Source organism: Aspergillus ochraceoroseus (genome assembly GCF_002846915.1).
Source record: "Aspergillus ochraceoroseus IBT 24754 chromosome Unknown P175scaffold_6, whole genome shotgun sequence".
NCBI classification, from domain to species: domain Eukaryota; kingdom Fungi; phylum Ascomycota; class Eurotiomycetes; order Eurotiales; family Aspergillaceae; genus Aspergillus; species Aspergillus ochraceoroseus.
The window spans coordinates 1074355-1092798 of record NW_024468481.1 but is presented as its reverse complement, the minus strand read 5'-3'; the positions used below and the strand labels follow the sequence as shown (position 1 = coordinate 1092798).

Sequence of the window (18444 nt, the reverse complement as noted above, 5' to 3'; positions counted from 1 at the left end):
TTCGTCTCTTTCTTCTTCTTTTGTTACGCCTCCCACCTAAGCTATCCTAATTTGTGCTCCATTTGCTTTTGCTATCCATTCCGAGGTCGTTTAAATTATTCGGGCCCTCGCTCCTTCCTCACCTCCCAGCACCGGGGAACTATGACATGATGCGCATGCAGCGTAGTTGTCGAGGCAGTGACCACTATAAATTCCTTCCTGCTGTTTTAAGACCTCCCATTGAGGACCTAGGAAAGCAGGCGCTCTGCATCTTCTAGAGCCCCTATCATTGGGTGTTCTATTTTCGAATCAATGCCAGACCGTCATCCATATCATCTCCATTCTTGAAATGTCCTCATGAAACAATAATCTTCCCCGATTCTATTACCCTCCTTATTCTTATCGCAAGCAATGACGATTGGCCCTACCCTTGGAACGGGCCTGTTCATTGGGACAGGCCAGGCACTCGCAGCGGGGGGGCCTGCGTCCTTGCTTCTTTCCTACGTATTTATATCGCTATTAGTATATTGCCTAACAACAGCTCTGGCAGAGATCGCAACCCACGTCCCCGATCGAAATGGCACCTTGATTACTCACACCTACCGATACGCTACAAGCCATTTGGGGTTTTCGGCCGGGTATCTGCGTTGGTATACTCTGGCGATGCTAATCCCGTTTGAGATCACGACCGCGATGGTCAATCTTGGACTCTGGCACCCCGGGGCCAAAATTGCATTGCGCATGGGTATCGTTATGTCTGTGATATTCGGTTTCAACATGCTTCCTGAGAGAATGTTTATGAGATCCCAAACATTCTTTACTGGATTAAAGTTGTTAACTACCATTGTCCTCATCATGGTCTCATTCTGCCTATCGATCCGAGGTATTCCCAGCCCCCCAGCGCGAGGCTTCGATTACTGGCGCAACCCCGGCGCTATGAATGAGTTCTTGTTCAAAGGAGCCCTGGGGCGCTTTCTTGGTCTATTAGAGTGCCTTCTCTGCAGCACCATTTCCTTCATATTCATCCCAGAATTGACCGTGCAAAGGGTGGAGAAATTTGAGTCAGAGCGAGGGACGGACCACCCCGGGCCTAGAGTCTTGCAACAGGCCAGGATTAGCAACATTATTTTGTTTGTTCTTTATACTTTGAGCACGCTGGCCACCACACTGGTGAGTCCTTATAATGACCCCCTGCTCACGAACAATGGCACCGGCGCTGGATTCTCGCCTTACCTCGTAGGCATCAAAAATGCCAAAATTCGTGCGCTTCCGGTGATTGCGACCTCTTTGATTTTCATTTCCTCCGTGGCCTCCGGCCGTTCCTTTCTCTACATGGCCTCGCGCCTTCTGTACTCGCTGGCCGAAACCGGGCATGCTCCAGCAATATTGATGGTTCGCAACCGATGGGGTGCTCCCTATATCGCGATCTCTGTCTCCGCAGGATTCTCTTATTTTGCATTCTTGTCCATGGCAATCTCGAGCTCTGCTATGTATAATTACCTCATGTTCTTTATTACTACTTCCGGATATATTTCCTGGATGTGCTCAAGTGTTGTTTACCTACGCTTCCGACAAGCCGCTAGCCTCCCGGGATCCAGGCCAATGCACCGCTCCTTTCTACAACCCGTTGGGACCTATTTTTCTCTAGTCGCGAGTGCTCTAATGGTTGTTGCCAATCTTCTACATTTTGTTTTTCGCTCTCGGCCGCAGTTTAATCCCCGGAATGCAATTCCCGCCTTCATTGGGGTTATTTTGTTTCTGCTCATGTACTTTGGACATCAAATTCAGCACACAATTCACCCGAAGCCTGTCAACTTGGAGGCGCCGGACGTTGGGGATGATAGAGAGATGGCGGTTAATCACGTCCCAGCGGAAGGTACGGAGCTGCAGCCGGCTAGGTCTGAGGGTGAGGGTGAGGGACCAACTGCACGTTCTTTAAACTCGGGTTCTTCTTGAGGTGACAAATTCCAGTAGATAACTATAACAACCTTTTCCTGTAATGACGGCCAATGCCTTAGTTACGCCAAGTATTGTTATAATTCCAACGACTTCCATTCTATTGCGCTAGGTCCCTCTAGACGGGCATAAGTTTGTGCTAGAAATCCTTGATAAATCAAATAATGATTCTGACCAGCCCATGTAGTAAATTTGAGAGTAACGGCTGCCTGAGGCAGCAAACTGTCATCTTCCCTTTTTTTTTTTTTTTTTTTTTTTTCCTGCAACACACGGAATCATCAGCCCCTAACAGGAACTACAACTGCAGTACCGCACATTAAAACTGCCCCAGCAAAGATCCTAATATCAAACTGTTTCTCTCCTAAATCTGTTGTTTGTATTCCTCTGTCACCGCCCGAGTTTTGTGGCCGTTGGCGACCCTCTGATGGCCCAAGTCCCAGTGGTAACAACAAACCGCTGGCTAGTAATTTTGCCCCTCTGTGTTTCTATTCTTCTTCTTTTCTTTTTCTTACTATGCTATACCTATACTATGCTCTGCTGCTATCTTTTCCCGCTCAGATGACTTGCTCCTGATTACCTACTTAGGCACCCTTTGTGACCCTTTCTTTCCCTTCCCCCCCCCCCATCACCGTACGATTGGGTTTTTATACTTATTTCCTTGCTTTCTTGTCTTGTAAACCCCGTCACTTCTCATCTGAACTACTGATCACTGGTAGCCCAACCCACCCTATGCTTCTCCTCTCTAGGTTCCTCGCCTTCTTATTCTATTTCCCTCTCTTGGCCAAGAATGTCTCCAAACACTAGATCATATATCGAACCCAGAAACCAAGATAGCAGGATCCTTGCATCTCTTTGCCCATGTTGTGGTCCACTTCTTTTCCGCTTCTGGGCTCTGATACTTCTCCTCATCAGGAACTCCTACCCATTTTCCTTTTCTTCCTTATCCTCCTCCTCCTCCTCTTCCTCTTCTTACTCTTCTACTTGGCTTGTCTTCGCCTTTACCTTTATTTCCATTATTATCATTATTGACGAGAAGCAATCTTCAGGATCTACCTGGTGCCTTTGCTGAGATGGCATTGTTGCCATCAGCGTCAGGTCCGAAGAGATCTTCTTCCACTTCTTGTCTGGGTTGAGAGGAAAGACCAGAATTCTTTTTATTCCTACATCCTTCAAGGCTGCTTGAACACCGGTTCAACAGGTATATGTCGATAATGCTGTCGCCTGCTTGACTCGATGTTCTTTTCCCTGTCATCCCGGGCAATTCTGTGACCGGAACCCACATTGGATGACACGATCTTACTTAAAGACGATGATGATGCTACTCTTGTCTAGGGAGATAATCGACCAACCTGGAAAAACTCAGAATGATACTGATATATTGCTCACTAACCAACCTCTACTACTAACACACTCCCTTTTCTCCCTCTCTCTTTCTCTCTGTCATTCTCGTTGTTTCTCTCACCTGATCTTTGCTATGCCCCCATATTTTCCCCGATTGAGACTAGCTTCCCTGCCGGAAAACAGACCAGGCGTCGTATTCGTACTGGCCTGAGCTCTCAGGCTGCCATTCCCCCTCTCCTCCAGTAAAGAAAGACAGAACCGGATCCTCCCCCTCTCTGATTTCTCGCCCTGGGCTTTCTATTTGATTGTTCTCTTTTTTTTTTTTTTTTTTTTTTACAAACAAGAATCTAACTTACTAAATCCAAAGGTTCAAGGACAATCAAAGATCTTAGTTAAGAAACTATGGCATTCTTCATCTCCTCCTCTCACCTTCATACTACCAACTACTAGCATCGCCTCCCCCAGACACAAACAAGTGACGAGACCGGACGGGAAAAAATATTCGGCGCTTTTCCTTTTTCTGCCTGGACCTGGGACGCACTGCTTGAATGGTCCCTCTGTGGCTTTAGCCTCTTTCTTTCCTCTCTCTCTCTCTCTCTGTGCCTCTCTTACTTTCGCTCTCTCTCCCTCCTTCCCTCCTTCGCTCCTCATCTTCCTCTTCTCCTCGTTCCCTCTCTCTCTCTCTCTCTCTCTCTCTCTCTCTTACTAACTTATTCTCGCTCTCTTTCCTCTACTGCTTCCTCGAATCCCTCGACTTCACCCACTTCCTCTTCTCCCTCCATCTATCCCGTCTTCCTCGACTCTCCTCCTCTCCTCCTCTTTTCTCTTCTTTCTCCTCTTTTTCGCCCACTCTTCCTTCTCTTAGATTTTTATCTCCATTCGTGCTCCCTATCTCTTCTCCTTATTCCCATTCATCCTTTCATATCGATTTCTTCTTTTATTTATCTCTTTCTTCCTCATTCTCATTCTCGTCCGTCGCGTCCTCGTCCTCGTCCTCGTCCCTTCTCCATGCGATTCGTGGCTTGCTCGCCTGCTTACATTCCTCGACTCTCGACCCTTAACCCATACCTCCTTTTTCCACGGTCGCAGACGAGCACGACGCCTTTATTAGAGCCGCAATCCTCCGGTCAATTTTATCTTATCCTTAGCTGAAGTGACGTACATTTTCTGAGCTGGCGGACAGGTGGCGTTCATCTTTCATCATCACCTAGTCGCGACTCGTGCACACGCGAAACCTCTATCAACCTGTATATCACCTCACAAGGCGAGGTGAGGCAGTCTGTGTACGTGACGCTTCATCAGGCTGTGATCGTACGCGGACGATAGGTGGTATGTGTCGAGGACTTTAACCGGGTCCCACAAGCCATCCATTTACCTTCCTACCGAACATCCGCGCATTCCTCGTTTTGATCCTGGGAGAGGGTGTTCTGTCGGATTATGACAGATACCTCCCCAGTCGCCATCACGCATCCCACCACGGAGCCTTACCCGGTCACCGCCCCCCTGAACTCACCCATCGTCAACGGCGCTATCTCGGACTCTCTCGCGCCCGAGGATGAAGAGCCGTATACCATCAAATGCATCTGTGCATTCGAGGATGACGATGGGAACACGGTCTTCTGCGAGGGTTGCGAAACATGGCAGCACATTGAGTGCTATTACCATGGCCGGGATGTCCCTGATGTTCATAACTGTGTCGATTGCGAGCCCCGTCATCTCGACGGTCGGCGCGCTACCGAGCGACAGAAGCGTCTCAGGGAGCAAAGTGACGGCGGTGACCGGAAATCCAAGCGATCCGGTGCAAAGAGCCAGAAGAAGAAAACAAAGGAGCTTGGGGATCAGGTAAATGGCTTCCATCAGCGGTCCGACTCCAGCGCCCGGGACCAACCTCCTCCCAAGAAGGTGAAAACCAGCCATCGCGCATCAGGGTCCATCAGTTCCACCTCGGGAGTGCCAACATTGGCTGCAGATGCTCGTAAGCGCGCGGCCGCATCCATGAGTCCAACTAAGCCTTCGGGCCCGGTGATTCCCCTGTACTCCCATGAATTTCTCCACCTATACGATAATGATCATGGCCATGCCAATATGGACTGTAACCTCTTTGTGAATTTGACCCTGGCTGGGGATTTAGCCTCCTGGGTTACTGACCCGTCAGCACTCGCCCGTGTGGCAAACGGTCGTTCTGCAGAAGACGTCTTCACCTGGTCCGGTGCATCCTTAGACCGCTCGCACTGGCCCTCCTTATCCCTAGAGTCGATCGCGGAACCGAACATCGAAATCGATGGGAGGCACCCAACCTGGAGGATTCTAAAAACCCAAGATCGTATCGCCAAGGACGAAATTGTCGGAGAAATCACCGGGAAAATTGGTCTTCTCCGTGATTATTCGTTCGACCCGAGTAACCGCTGGCAGGAACTCCGTCATCCTGAACCGTTTGTTTTCTTCCACCCCCAGCTGCCAATCTACATCGACAGTCGACAAGAAGGCAGTATGCTCCGCTACGCCCGACGGTCCTGTCGTCCGAACGTGACGATGAAAACCTACATCACGAACGAAGTAGAGTACCACTTTTGCTTTGTGGCAAAAGAGGAAATCGCCCCAGACTCTGAGATTACCGCTACGTGGTATTTGGACGCCCAGTTGTTCGGGTCAAGCAATGGCCTTGTCAAGCAGGAGTCCAGCGATAATGCTCAAGATATGGCTGCAACCTGCATCAGTAATGTACTTGCGAATTTTGGTGGTTGTGCCTGTATCCCACCTCCCAACTGCCTGCTCTCTAACACGGATCGACGCCGACATCCGAAGAAGGCAGATGCTATCTCAAAGCAGGTTCAAGCGAAGCGAAAAAAGTCAAAAAGCAAGTCCAACATTACGCCTCCTGCCACTAACAGCCGTGCAGGGAGTGAAGTAGTCAACAAAAACCTAGATGACGATGACCCCGCTGACAGTCGTTCCGCGTCGGGTTCCATCCGTAGCCAGACCCACAGTCGTGATCTCACCCCAACGCTGCAAACTCCCAATGAAACTCCTCTATTCGGAGAGTCGGGACTGTCTGCCCGCGAAAGACGCAAGATTGCTGCCGCAGAGAAAAAGTTTCAGCAACTAGAGCAGGATCAGCAAGCATCCTATAAACGGAGGAAACGCGTCAGTGGTCAGTCAACGCAGACTGGGGGCACTGGCATGGCTGAGCGCCAGTCATACTCACCTCCATTGTCTGCCGGCCGCCACGGTTCTCCGCGCAAACCATCTGGTCTCAGTACACCTTCCGCGCCGTATCCGCATGGTCGCGCCCCGTACGTGGACTCCGCCACCCAGGCGGAACTCGACGGCGTCAATGGAGCTATGCCTTCCCCTCCGTCCTCACAACGACCCGGCTTTCTCCCCCTCACCCAACGTCTGCTTAAACGCTGCTACGCTGATCGTGTTCGATTGGAACAGATCCAACAGCAACAACCAATTTCCCCTTCGTTCGAGTCAAATGTCATACACAACGCCTCGCCGGTTGTTTCCAGTCCCCACGGAGCCGCGCCGCTTACTGTCACGACCCCTAGTGTGTCAGGTGAGCGGGAAGATGTGGAAATGCGTGATGTGGAATCACCGACCGGGACAGAATCCGGCATGTCACAGAGCCGTGATGCCCCTTTAGATGTCTCGCCGTCTTTCGGGCGGAGTGCAGGAAAACCACAATTTCCGCCATTGCCCTCTACTGCTGCGCATAACGCTCGAATACCGGGGGCCAAACCCGCCAAAAGTCCTCGCTTTGATCTCCACGTACCACTCCCACCAAACAACGTTACCTCTCTACCATCGGCTACCAGTCCTAGCTCCGCAATATCCCCAGCCGTATCATCGCCATCCACATTGGATCCTGCCTCCCAGCACCCTGTGACGGTTGTTCCGGGGTCCGGAGTGACTGCGCCCAGCCCAGTGAAGAAAAAGCTTAGTCTAGGCGACTACCTTATCCAACGAGGGACGTTAAAAACTCCCACCTCCGAGAAGACTCAGTCCCAGGCCACCGCAATGCTCCCACCCACCCCACCCACCCAACAACCTCCGGAGAAACGAGATTCCTCGACTGCCACAGGCAGCGCTCAACCAGAAAACAACCATCCAACAAACACAGCGCGTCCAACTACTACCGATGTTGCGATGAAAGACGTAGCTGGCTCGACACAGGCCTCGCGTCTCCCTCCCGTTACTTAATCCCCCTTCCCGCTTTGTTCGGGAGTTGTCGGAAGGGACAACCGTACCCTTGTTTGGCCATTTAAAGTCTTTGGTGGAAATTTCTCCCTTTATTTTCTCTGTTATTATTATTATTATTATTATTATTACCCTTTTTTTTTTTTTTTTTTATCTGTAAACGACTGGAATGGACCGGCGTTCATTCATGGGCTTGGGTGCTTTATTACTTATTGATCTAAGGGCGGCGTCATCGGCGTGTTGGAAGGAAATAATGGATCATGGGAATTCACAGGAATAAGGATGGGCCATGGAATATCAAGTTCCCCATAGATCATACCGATCACTTATGTGCAGCCTCTTGCTTCACGATTTGTCTGTACTATCTTTCTTTTTCATTGTCTCTCTCCCGTGAAATATTGTCGGGTTAGTGTCTGCTGCCCAGATGAATGGAATGGAGACTTGATCTTCTTTTTCTAGCATTGTTATAAGAGTACCAAGATAATCATGTAAGAATAGTGCGGCAAGCTGTGCACTGGCTTGTTGAGTGAAGCTAAATACGCATACTCAACTATATACAGATTGAACGAGTGACGCTAACTTTAGGCTCAGTCCAACTTGGCCCAATTCAGGCATCCCCGGACGCTGGTCTCGACACCAACATTTTCCACATTCATTCAAAAGAGACGAAGAAAGAAACAAAAGACCTCCTTACGATGAGGTAGCCTGGGGAACAATGGCAGTCCCTGTAGAAGTAATCGCAGACGTACTTGGTGCCACCGCTGTCGCACCGGCAATCAAACTCGGCCCCGGAATGGTATAAGTCAACAACGGCTTATAGATATCCGCCAAGATCCCGGCACCTGTAGGCGTATAAAGCCCCGTAGCCAAAACGCCCTTGGGCCGCATGGATCCAGAACCTTTGACCTGCAAATTGAAACACTGCATGTAATTCTGGGCGCCGTTCTCGGTCTGCGCCCCATGCAGAGCGATCAACTCATGTCGGAGCACGTAATTCCCCGGCGCAATGTCGCGGGGGATCTGGACAAGCCACGAGTTGTTATTCTTGATGAGCTCGTCGGTGCCCCACGTCCCTGGGACAACGGAACCATCCACCAGTCCCACCTCGGAGATCTTGAAGAACTCCAGCGTGGCCTTTTCCGCGGTCGTGCAGCTCGATCCGCAGTCCGCGAGATAGTCGATCACGGGTCCGTGGTGGGAATCCGGCCATGCGGTCCATTGAATGCTGATGCTGTCCCCTGCCGCGACGGGGATCGAGCCCTCCCCGTTTGTGGCGTTCACGTGGCAGATCACGTCCGCGGTGGAAAAGGCGTCTGGGGCGATGTAGCCGTTTGCCGTGTTGGGGGTGCCCCAGGCGGCGACTAGGGGGGCGTCATTCATGTAGGGGAAGGTGCCTATGTCCCAGCCTGGGTAGGAGACGCCGTTGACGATAACATTGGTGACGTGTCCGTGGCTAAGGGCTTGCGAGGCAAAGGTGCCTAGGAGGAGGATGTGGGACAACATCGTGCTTGCTTGCTCTTCTTGTTTGCCTTGTTTTTTTTTTTCTCTCTCTTAGTGAGAAGGGGAAGTGGACGAAGATATATAGATAGATGTGCTGAGGGAGAAAGGGCAAGCATTGCATAATTCAGGTGATCCAATTTATACCTTTCTCCCTCACTCTCCTCGTATCCGGTTGAAGGGGGGGTAGTGGAATTGCCCGGATATTAGGAAACTAGGCAATTCCCCCATGTTCTTCACATATCTTAGACAGAGTATGGATATGTAGCTCTTGGCAAAGGCTAGGATGCAATATCGGGATACCAGTCAAGTCATTCAATAGTACGGAACGGCTAGAGTTCTGAGTCAAAACAGGAATTTACCCCAGCCATGGTCATCAGCTCTTGGATCTCAGCGCAATTGCCGAGCCTCTTGGGTGAGGTATCGTCTTTCACCGGATGTATGAGGTTGATTCTGATTTCGATTCATCTTGTCGGTGTTGGAAAGAGACCAATGAGGTGGTGCAGTGTGTAATGTGGCTGTGGAGATGCGTTGAGACTTGCTCAAGTGTCCAAGACTCCCTCATGTTGGCAGATAAGAAGGGGAGATGCCGATCGCTCGTCTAGATGAGTCTTGGAAGACGTTCAGATGATGGCAAGAGTTTCAGGGTTGTTGAAAAGGATGGTTGTGGTTGGCCGACGTATTATACTCTCCGGGAACATAGTATTTCCGACCATCTTTCCTCTTTCTGGCCGAAGTGAAGCTTGACTCTGGAGTATCCCCCATTCCATTCATCCCAGTTCTCTTTCCTCGCATCCATTGCCACGTCTAGGCTTATTGAAGGGTCGCTTGGAGTGTCACCCTGTCCGGTATCTAACCATGGCCACCGATCCCTCGCTCCAAGATCCACTCCTGGCGCTGCGTCGCGCCATCGCGTCCGGCAGCTTGCCCACACCAACGACCTCGTCCGATCTCTCCGATCAGAATGCCACTGATGACCTCGCTAAAGCTACTCATCTTTTCTTCCAAACGCCTTTACCGCAGTCGCTCGCCTTAAATACGCCCACACGCTTCGTCTCCAGTTCGTCTGACTCCGCCGTCGACCTGCGCAGTATCTTCTTCGCGTGGCAGAAGAAAGATGTTGCGATTCCCGAGTACATTGCCTCAGCGCAGGAGCTGAACGAGACACTCAAGCAGAAGGAGCGCAGCGAAGGGGTTCCCGAAGAACAAGTCCTGAATTTAGTCTTCGTTGAGCGCTTGGATCTCATCACCTGGTTGGAAGGCGCCTCGGATGAGAGTGAATATATCAAACCGCTCGAGGGTGCTGTGGGTGCAGCTGCCTCTGCGGCTCAGGCTCAGGCCTCCGCCAATATTGCGTCCGGGACGGCGGGTGTATCTACAGTTCCAAGTGCTGCTCCAGCCACTGGTACCCAGGCAGGAAAGGGGGGGAAAGTCATTGATCCCCGGCTCCAGGAGATTTACAACGGGGAGCGGAAGATGGGAGATCGGAATAGTGTTCTGCGAGGAATTAAGCAAACAGTGAGTTTGAATCTCTGTCTTCTTCGCTCGCGCTCTCTTAGACGCAGGTTCTAATTGTAACTTTTTCTCCAGGACTTCTCGCACGTTCGCAAAGTCGCGGAGGCTTTCCTCGGACGCAATCGCTCACGGGCGGGTCAATATCCCCCAGGCACAAAACCTGGAGCCAAGCCGCACGCTATAGTCCCTGCCCCATCGGCTGGTCTCTCTCAGCCTCGGAAAGGCGGCTCCAAAACTCAAGACCCCATTATCCTGCTCTCTCCATCTGCCTCTTCACTTATCCGCATGTCGAATGTACGCTCGTTCCTTGGGGATGGCGTCTTCGTTCCTCCTGACCACCCCACCCTCGCCATGCCCAGCGCTTCGAGCAATATCCTGTACATTAACCGCCCACTGAGTGGACTATCAGACCCCTCCAGCTCATCGTCGCGTGCTGTTAGTTCTCAGGGCCAGTCACGGAAACCAACTCGTTTCATTCTCGTGGATAGCACCGCCAACTTCAAGCCCGACTACTGGCAACGTCTTGTCGCCGTTTTCACAACGGGCCAGACCTGGCAATTCAAGTCATATAAGTGGTCATCGCCTCCGGACCTCTTCAAGCACGCCACCGGTGTGTACATCGGATGGCGCGGTGAAGACGTTCCTCGCGAAGTTCGCGGCTGGGGTCGTGGGGTACGAAGCTTTTCCGTAGAGCGCTGGGACGACAAGGGGGGCGTGAATGGGTCGGGCCGATGGCGTGATCGCGAAGTTGTTGAGGGCATTTGGACTGTTATCGAGGAGGGTATGAAGCAACGGGGATGGGGATCCAAGTAATTATATCGAGGTCATCTCTCTTCTTGCTTTCCCTTCCTTCCCTAGCGTGTCATACATTTGCCTCCAACCTTCATCCTTTCTCAACTTCTTGTCCACACGACCTCAATTCACATATTATATTATATTATACCTCTCAAGTGTATTTCCCAAAATTTACCCTTTTGCCTTTATCACAATGTATTAGGCGTTAGGGGATATGGCGTTCCAATATGCATTTCTTTCATTTTGGGCGATACGGATGAATGAATAACTAGAAGCCTGTCTGTGTGTTGTGTTAGCCATGAATACAACAATAACTAGTTAACTAACTACCAATAATAACTATCTTGACATTGGTTCTGAATATGCTAGAAGTCCTCCTCACCACACCCCTGAGAGCCAACCACCCAAAAGTAGAAAGAAAGAAAGAAAAAAAAAAATAGAGGAGGGAGGCCCCAGTATTCTTGCAGTTCTATGTACCGGCTTTCAAGAATCTCTCCCCCGACTACAATGACGAACGAGTATTTTGTTTCGAGTCGAGTCAGTCCTTGAGTGAGTAAGTGAGTGAGTGAGCCTGCCTGCCTGCCTGCATGTGAAGTTCTCATCAGGCAACGCAACCCGATTTCTAACGGTATAGCAAAAAAAAAAAAAAAAAAAAAATGATTGTTACAGTGCCCAAGGTTGGGTGGACTGTGGAGGAGGCTACATCTGTATACATCTTGTCTGTCCGTTAAATTAACCTTACAATAATTCTGTCCGCCGGTTTCCCGGGGGGGAGGGGGAAAGAAGAGACAAGAAGGGCAAAACGGGGCTTTGAAGATTGAATTACTTGATAGTGAGCTAGCTCATGGACAGGTTACTGCATTTCTGTATGTCAATTCGGCTACAGGAATGATAGAAGAGTAAATTTAAAGGCCATAGGTATTCGCTGAACCCTTGAAAATGCAGACAAAAAGCGCAAATCAATGCTTGATGCAGGGGACATATGACAACATTTACATCAATTATGTCTCTCGGACAAAGGAAAGTAGAAGAGAAGAAAAGAAAAGAAATCTTGAAATCATGCATAGATGCAAGAGAAGTGAGAAGGAAGAGAGGAAAAAAAAAAAAAAAAAAAAAAACGCCTCTCTAATGCCGGTAAACAATCATCTTTCAGGGTTTCCCCTCTCTGATTTCTCTGCCTGCAGGCTAGAAGTCACAGGTAAAGGAAACGGGACAACACAAGGGAAAATCAAAACTCAAGGAAACCTTCAACTCAGACATCTCTATCACATGATCCGTGGATCGTAACATCTTTCATATGTCGTGATGGCTTGATTACAAAGGAAATCACGCCGATAGGGTAGAATTCGCATAATGGTGTATCAAGTGGTCAGGAAATATATATAGGAAGGGAGAGAAGCGTTCATATGCGGGCGTAGCGTGGGAAATAATTAAAATATCATGTCGTGTCAAGGGTCCGAATGGCGTCACAGGACGCAGCAGCGGGACTGAAACGAATCGAACGGGTCGAAAGCGTGGAATTAAGCTTAGGCAGAATGCCCAGCACTCTATGGTCATGTCCGTGCGGAACGGCTGATAGAACGCTCAGGGATTGGAGTAGGCGAGTACGCTCTCGGAGCACCGATTAAATCCACATCGTGTTCTTGGAGGACACTAGAGTACTTGGGGTCACGCAGAAATTTGGGGACAGAATCCTAATTGACATCAGCTTTTGTCTCAGGTTGCCGCGCCGGACATGACACTTACACTGGACATCAACTTGAAAACAGATGTTTGGGCCATCTCAAACAATTGCACAACCTCTTGTAAGCTCTTCAGCATGGATTCATCATCACCGACGGCCTTTGTCATGCGGCTTGCCAGACTGTTCCGCAGGGCGTGGTCGATATTAAGCTCGCAAGGCGATCCAGGTGCCAAAAATGCGTTATAAAGACCTGTTTAAGAAGTTAAGGAGTGTTTCACAAAAAAAAAAAAAAAAAAACCCCCCGGACGAAAGCTTACCATAGGCCGCAGCAAGTGTTTCACGAACAGCATCGGGCTTCTTGAAGTGACCAACCTTTTCGGCCTTGTGGTAGGTTGTGGTAAATTCAGAAACATCAATGTAGAACGACAGATTTTCTTCGCAAAGCGAGAAGCGCAGGAATTCTCGGAACAGCAAACGCAAAGCTGGGTCGTGGAGAATATGGTTGAGTCGCGCATTGTTCGAGTCTCGTGGAATACCCCTGTTGTCGTATGTTGTCGTATCGCGGGTCTTGTCGCGAGCGATCCATCCACAAACTCGCTGCCCTCGTTCCGACACACCGTAAATTGCATTCTTCGAAGGTTGGAACGCAACTAGTAGGTTTTCAGGCTGGGGAATGGAGCGGTCTTCCTGCAGCGTTATCATCAATCCGTACTTGACGAAAAGCTCTGCAATGAGAACCGTTTCGCGGCGCTCAATAGTAGTCGAGCAGTCCATCAGCCAGTCAACGGCCGCTTTGCCCGTAAAAGTGTTCATGAAGATTTTGTCGCCAATTTTGCGCTCCTTGGCCATTTTAACTCCAACCAGGCCATTAGAATAATCGCTCAAAGAATCCGAATCGGAAGTAGAGATGCTGTTCTTAACATTGGGGCCGTCCTGGCCAGCGAAGCGGCGGAAAATAACCTCAATGGTGGCTCGATCGTGGGACAGCTTATCGGTCTCGGAATCGCGTTCAAGGTTCACCAGTTGCATAGTGTTGCGAGGCGACTCCAAAACATCAATAACATGGCGCGCGGTAATTCCGTTCCTTTGACAGAATCTCTGCAGGATGTTGATGCCTTTCGGGGTGAGCTGGTAAAGCGCCCCCTTCAACGGGAAAATCTGCGAGTATTTGCCGTCCAAGGACTCAATAAATCGGGCATCGACAAAACGCTGACATACTGACCGAGCCATCTCCTTCGCCATTGAGAAAGTTGTGGTTGTAGTGGTGGTAACGATACGGGATGGGTCTTTCGGGTCGGGCATTCGATTTGATTGGGAGAACTTGAGCGACCCCAGATTGTTGATCGCTTCCTCCGATGTGAAGGTATGGTCATATTTTGTGAATCGTACACGGTGTGAATCTAACTTCAAGCTCACCATCAAAGTGGAGAACAAGTCCATAAAATCCTATTATATCACAAGCAATTAGCAACCCGTACTTTCTGGGACAAGTTGGCGCCTTCCAACTCGAGTCAATGTCCATGACGCAATACCCACCTTGGTGAAAGGGCGGTCATCTTCCGTCATCCGCAACAGCCTCGACGATGTTTGATGCATTTTGGCGGGCGGCAAAGACAATGTAGGTTCCAAACGAGGCTCAGAGGACGGAGCAAGTTGGATAGTCTGGCGACGACGTTCAGTAGTGCTCGCGGGGTGCTCCGTCACAGTCGAACTCGGCTCGAATGGAGGACTTGACTGTTCACTGCTACCGCTGCCCTCAGACAATGGCGGAGTCAATGGAGTGATCCCTGGCGCGTCGCTAGCGCTAAGCTGAGAATGCTTTCGCGAGTGCTTTGAGAGACTCCCAGACGAGGCAGACGACCGCAAAGGTGCGGTTCCCGTTGTTCCAATCGCCGAGAAGTTCGCAAAGGCGCTGGAAGTTTTTTCTCGGGCTAACGCAGCAAACGAGCGGCGATTGCGTCGCGAAATAGAGCCGATGACAGAGCCTGGGAAACTGGGAGTATTCGTGGTGAAGGAAGGGATTGTATTCAACGTAGCAAAAGTGGTTGCAACAAAAGCGGGGGATTCGGAGGTGGCAAGGGAAGAGGCGGAAGTAAAAGTAGGGAGACCAAAGTCGACCGGGGAGGAGGAGACCGGTACAGGAACAACAGCGGCAGCAGCAGAAGAAGAAGAAGAGTGGGAGGAGGGAGGCTGATAATGAAGTTGAGAGGAGGGGGGAGATCCTTGGTTGAGCGAAGCGGAAGATATGGTTGGCATTGAATAGTGCGAACCAGATAAGTGGGAGAGGGGGTTTTGTAGGTAGTAAAAGTAGTTACGGGGGGGGGGGGGGGGAATGTGGGTTGTGTGGTTTGTATGTAGGTATGGAAAAATGGGTAGAAAGAGAGAGAGAGAGAGAAATAAAAATAATTCGGGAGGGGGAATGGAATAAAATAAAATAAATAAAATCGAATAAATAAAATCGAATAAATAAAAGAATAATAAATAAAATAATAATAATGGCTGAAATAAAATAATACTAAAATAATAATATTTTAACGTGTGAGGAAACAGAAAGGGGGGGATTATATAGGGAATTTGATTTTTCCAATCATACCATCAGTAGTCTCTCAGGAAGCCATTCCTACAGGTAGTTAAGAGAAGGAGTTTTCTTACATTGATGGGATAGAAAGATAATTGTTACTATGTACTATTAATTCTTTTACTAGGAAAAAAGACACAGAAGAATCCCCAGGGGGGTGAAGAATTTGGCCTGTCATTCCTGACCCACTGTGCACGCGGACGGTTTCATGCACCAGACAACGTGGGCCAAGGGAGCAGAGGGAGTATTACTAATTAAAACCCTTTCTCTTATATTGCATTTCTAATTTGTGTATATATCTATACTAGAATAGTCAAATCTATCTATCCACTATCTTGATCTCTAGACCTCTGACCAAAAAAAAAAAAAAAAAAAAAAAAGAAAAGAAAAGAAAAGTATCCATACCGCGGCGATACCGTATCCTGTTATTTTCGGTACACCGAATTACACCATACCTTGGGAGTTCAACACTGTTTCCGCCCACTGCAAGCGTCGGATGATCAGCAGAATCTACACTTCTGGGGAGGGTTTGACCGGATCAGCCCAGATTTTCCCTTTCAAATACCACACTTTGTAGGGAACCTTGAGATTCTCATCCACTCTGACTCTGAACGCTGTCAATTATTCGAGAATTTTACGGAAATTCCAAAAAAAAAAAAAACCTCAAACCAGAAAACGAGCTGTGGGCTCCCAATTGTTTGGGACAGAAAACAAAGAAAGAAAAACGTGGATAGTAAAAAATTACACCGTCGTTGGTACTTGCTAGTCACTTTCCAATTCCAGCAACCAGGCCCACCCTTTTCTAGTAAAGATCAACCTCCCTGTGAAGTCATGCTCTTCCTGTTTTTGATCTAGTATGAATATATCCAGTCCACCTCTCAAATTTTACTTTCTTGGCAGTCCCGGGTCTGACTCCACCAATCCAGTATCGCTCCAGACTCACCCTCAGGCTTCTCCTAGGTAAGGCAAGGGTTTTTTTTTTGGTTTGTAGTTTTGGCTTAGTCAGGTTCCTTTTCCTGATGAACTGAGTTAATTTGGTGCCCGATTTAATTCAAAAAAGCCTTGATGTCATATCTTAGAAGAGTGCGTACTACAACTTAATTTCTTACTTGGGGCTCCTTCTGCCCACGTGGAATCCTCGCCCAGGTTAGCCTTTATCCTCATGGTGGGAAATTGGCGCCTCAGCGAATCAAGCATTTTCCCAAAGGTAGATCAGTTCCTCCTTCATGAGTCATGACTACCAGTTGTATTGTTACTAGCTCCTTTGTAGTATCGGGGCTATTTACTGTCTTGCATATGACCTGAATTTAATGATCCCATTTTTGATCCGATCGATCGACATTGGGTCTCTTCCTTGATAAAGTGCAAGCTACTATTTAAAATCTAGTATTCGTCATGAAAAAACCGTGTTGGTTCTCAAATTCTTTGACCTGGAGAATCGAGCAATCAACCCCCTCCAAAGCCAACAACCAGTGGAAAAAAAAAAAAAAAAAAAAAAAAAAAAAAAATCAACTCGGACTGAATGGCGCTAAAACATACCAGTTTCACTTTCACTGAATCCTTCCCCCCCTAAAAAGTTTTCCATGACTCTTCCAAGTATCTTTCTAGCCGAGATCCATGCGGTTCCACGTGGACACACGTGGAGAAGCGACAGTCGCTCAGGCGGCTTAACCCGGTGTCCGCCCGTTTTAACTCGCCTGCTATTGCTGTATCATGACCCGTGCGGTTGCAAGTTGAGCGCTGGTTGTTTTTTTTTTTTTTTTTCGTTGCCCAAGTTGTTGGCCCTTCTTTCTTTGTCTCGTCTCTTCCCCAGGATTTGTTGGGCAGTCCTAACAACCAAGTTTCGATCGCAGATGATCGGACCTCGGCAGGCCAAGACTGAACTTACTCCTACATAGACTTTCTTCGTTCCTTTGGGTTCTCAGGTCTTGTTCTGACAACTGTTGGCAGTGAAGGATGAAACTCGAACCTTGTGTTAACCTATTCTAATCAGACGTATCATGTATCTTAGAACCTAGCTGTAAGGTCTTACCAACTCTACCCAACTACCAAGTAATATCTGGACGTAACTCCGTAATGTAAATACAAAACTCTACCGGGCTTTTCTGTCCCAGGGAATCCTCAGCTTGAAACTTGGAAACGCAAAGCAAGACGGCCGCCGATCTCTGATCGCCGGCCATACACAAGCAAGGAGGGACGACGGCCCCTCAGTCAAATACGGAGGAATCTTTTCCTACTTTACTTTACTACTCCGTAGGGAGTAGTTAGTTATCTCAGTAGACTGACTCAGGGGTCTAGGCAGGGTAGGAGAGTTGCTGTCAAGTAACTCTACGGAACCTTAAGTAGAGAGGATCCTGCAATTTCTGGCTGCCTGTCAAACCAGCCAACTTCAGATATTGCGGCTGAAGCTAAAACTCAAATTATTGTCCCCTATGTAACTAGTTACATATCAACCTTAAGTCTCAGCTGAAGCCAGATCCTATTGACCTAGGAGTACGGAGTACTCCGTACATACAATCTAGAACTCGTTTTTGTGTCAACCAGCCGTGCCCCGGCTCCCGAGTATTGCCTGATCTTCACAACTCTAATCATAGTAGGAATAGTCCTCCGTGATGCAACATGAACGATCAGCGGATACACACCACCCGGCTCGAAGAAGGCATCAATCAATCAATCAATCCATCCATCCATCCATCCATCCATCCATCCATCCGGGGTCTACTTTCTGATTCCTCTTGTTGGATTGACTTTATGATCGGTCGAATTGAACAGCTAGTTAGTTGTTAGTTAGTTAACAACTACTTCGGCTGATAAATGAGTAATTCTAGGTAGAGGATAGTTAACCTGTAGGGTATGCAAGTGCGGAGTAAGTTACTACTACATTCGCAAGAAAGCACAC

General features: G+C 48.8%; 4 protein-coding genes across 4 annotated transcripts; 2 read left to right on the top strand and 2 right to left on the bottom strand.

Annotated features, from left to right (window-relative positions):
- Positions 1–390: 390 nt before the first annotated feature.
- On the top strand, positions 391–7479 carry P175DRAFT_0510647 (uncharacterized protein; the record flags this gene model as incomplete). The annotated part of the gene is made up of 12 exons (XM_040898529.1): positions 391–1891; positions 2652–2681; positions 4733–5226; positions 5257–5368; positions 5408–5440; positions 5465–5528; positions 5565–5599; positions 5627–5802; positions 5839–5900; positions 5931–6137; positions 6168–6317; positions 6342–7479. The coding sequence occupies 12 exons, from the start codon at positions 391–393 to the stop codon at positions 7477–7479; spliced, it is 4002 nt and encodes a 1333-aa protein (XP_040750774.1).
- Positions 7480–8075: 596 nt separating this feature from the next.
- P175DRAFT_0502922 (lytic polysaccharide monooxygenase auxiliary activity family 9 protein) lies at positions 8076–9085 on the bottom strand. Its single transcript, XM_040897503.1, has one exon. It carries the CDS (start codon positions 8977–8979, stop codon positions 8167–8169), a length of 813 nt encoding a protein of 270 aa, XP_040750773.1. The 5' UTR covers positions 8980–9085; the 3' UTR covers positions 8076–8166.
- A 660-nt stretch (positions 9086–9745) lies between these two features.
- Positions 9746–11637, top strand: P175DRAFT_0482661 (CDC73 C-terminal domain-containing protein). Its single transcript, XM_040895500.1, has 2 exons — positions 9746–10491; positions 10564–11637. The coding sequence occupies exons 1-2, from the start codon at positions 9832–9834 to the stop codon at positions 11299–11301; spliced, it is 1398 nt and encodes a 465-aa protein (XP_040750772.1). The 5' UTR covers positions 9746–9831; the 3' UTR covers positions 11302–11637.
- Positions 11638–12379: 742 nt separating this feature from the next.
- On the bottom strand, positions 12380–15282 carry flbA (developmental regulator FlbA). Its single transcript, XM_040895499.1, has 4 exons — positions 14504–15282; positions 13285–14413; positions 13030–13217; positions 12380–12977 (listed from the first exon to the last, which is right to left on the bottom strand). Exons 1-4 carry the CDS (start codon positions 15221–15223, stop codon positions 12837–12839), a joined length of 2178 nt encoding a protein of 725 aa, XP_040750771.1. The 5' UTR covers positions 15224–15282; the 3' UTR covers positions 12380–12836.
- Positions 15283–18444: the final 3162 nt, after the last annotated feature.

What these genes read in the sequence shown, in the direction of transcription:
- P175DRAFT_0502922 (XM_040897503.1), bottom strand. Translation starts at nt 8,979, where the DNA reads ATGTTGTCCCACATCCTCCTCCTAGGCACCTTTGCCTCGCAAGCCCTT.
- P175DRAFT_0482661 (XM_040895500.1), top strand. Translation starts at nt 9,832, where the DNA reads ATGGCCACCGATCCCTCGCTCCAAGATCCACTCCTGGCGCTGCGTCGC. An exon ending in TGCGAGGAATTAAGCAAACA is followed by an intron (nt 10,492 to 10,563) that starts GTGAGTTTGAAT and finishes CTTTTTCTCCAG; the next exon opens with GACTTCTCGCACGTTCGCAA.
- flbA (XM_040895499.1), bottom strand. Translation starts at nt 15,223, where the DNA reads ATGCCAACCATATCTTCCGCTTCGCTCAACCAAGGATCTCCCCCCTCC. An exon ending in ATGACCGCCCTTTCACCAAG is followed by an intron (nt 14,414 to 14,503) that starts GTGGGTATTGCG and finishes GTGATATAATAG; the next exon opens with GATTTTATGGACTTGTTCTC. An exon ending in AACACTTGCTGCGGCCTATG is followed by an intron (nt 13,218 to 13,284) that starts GTAAGCTTTCGT and finishes CTTCTTAAACAG; the next exon opens with GTCTTTATAACGCATTTTTG.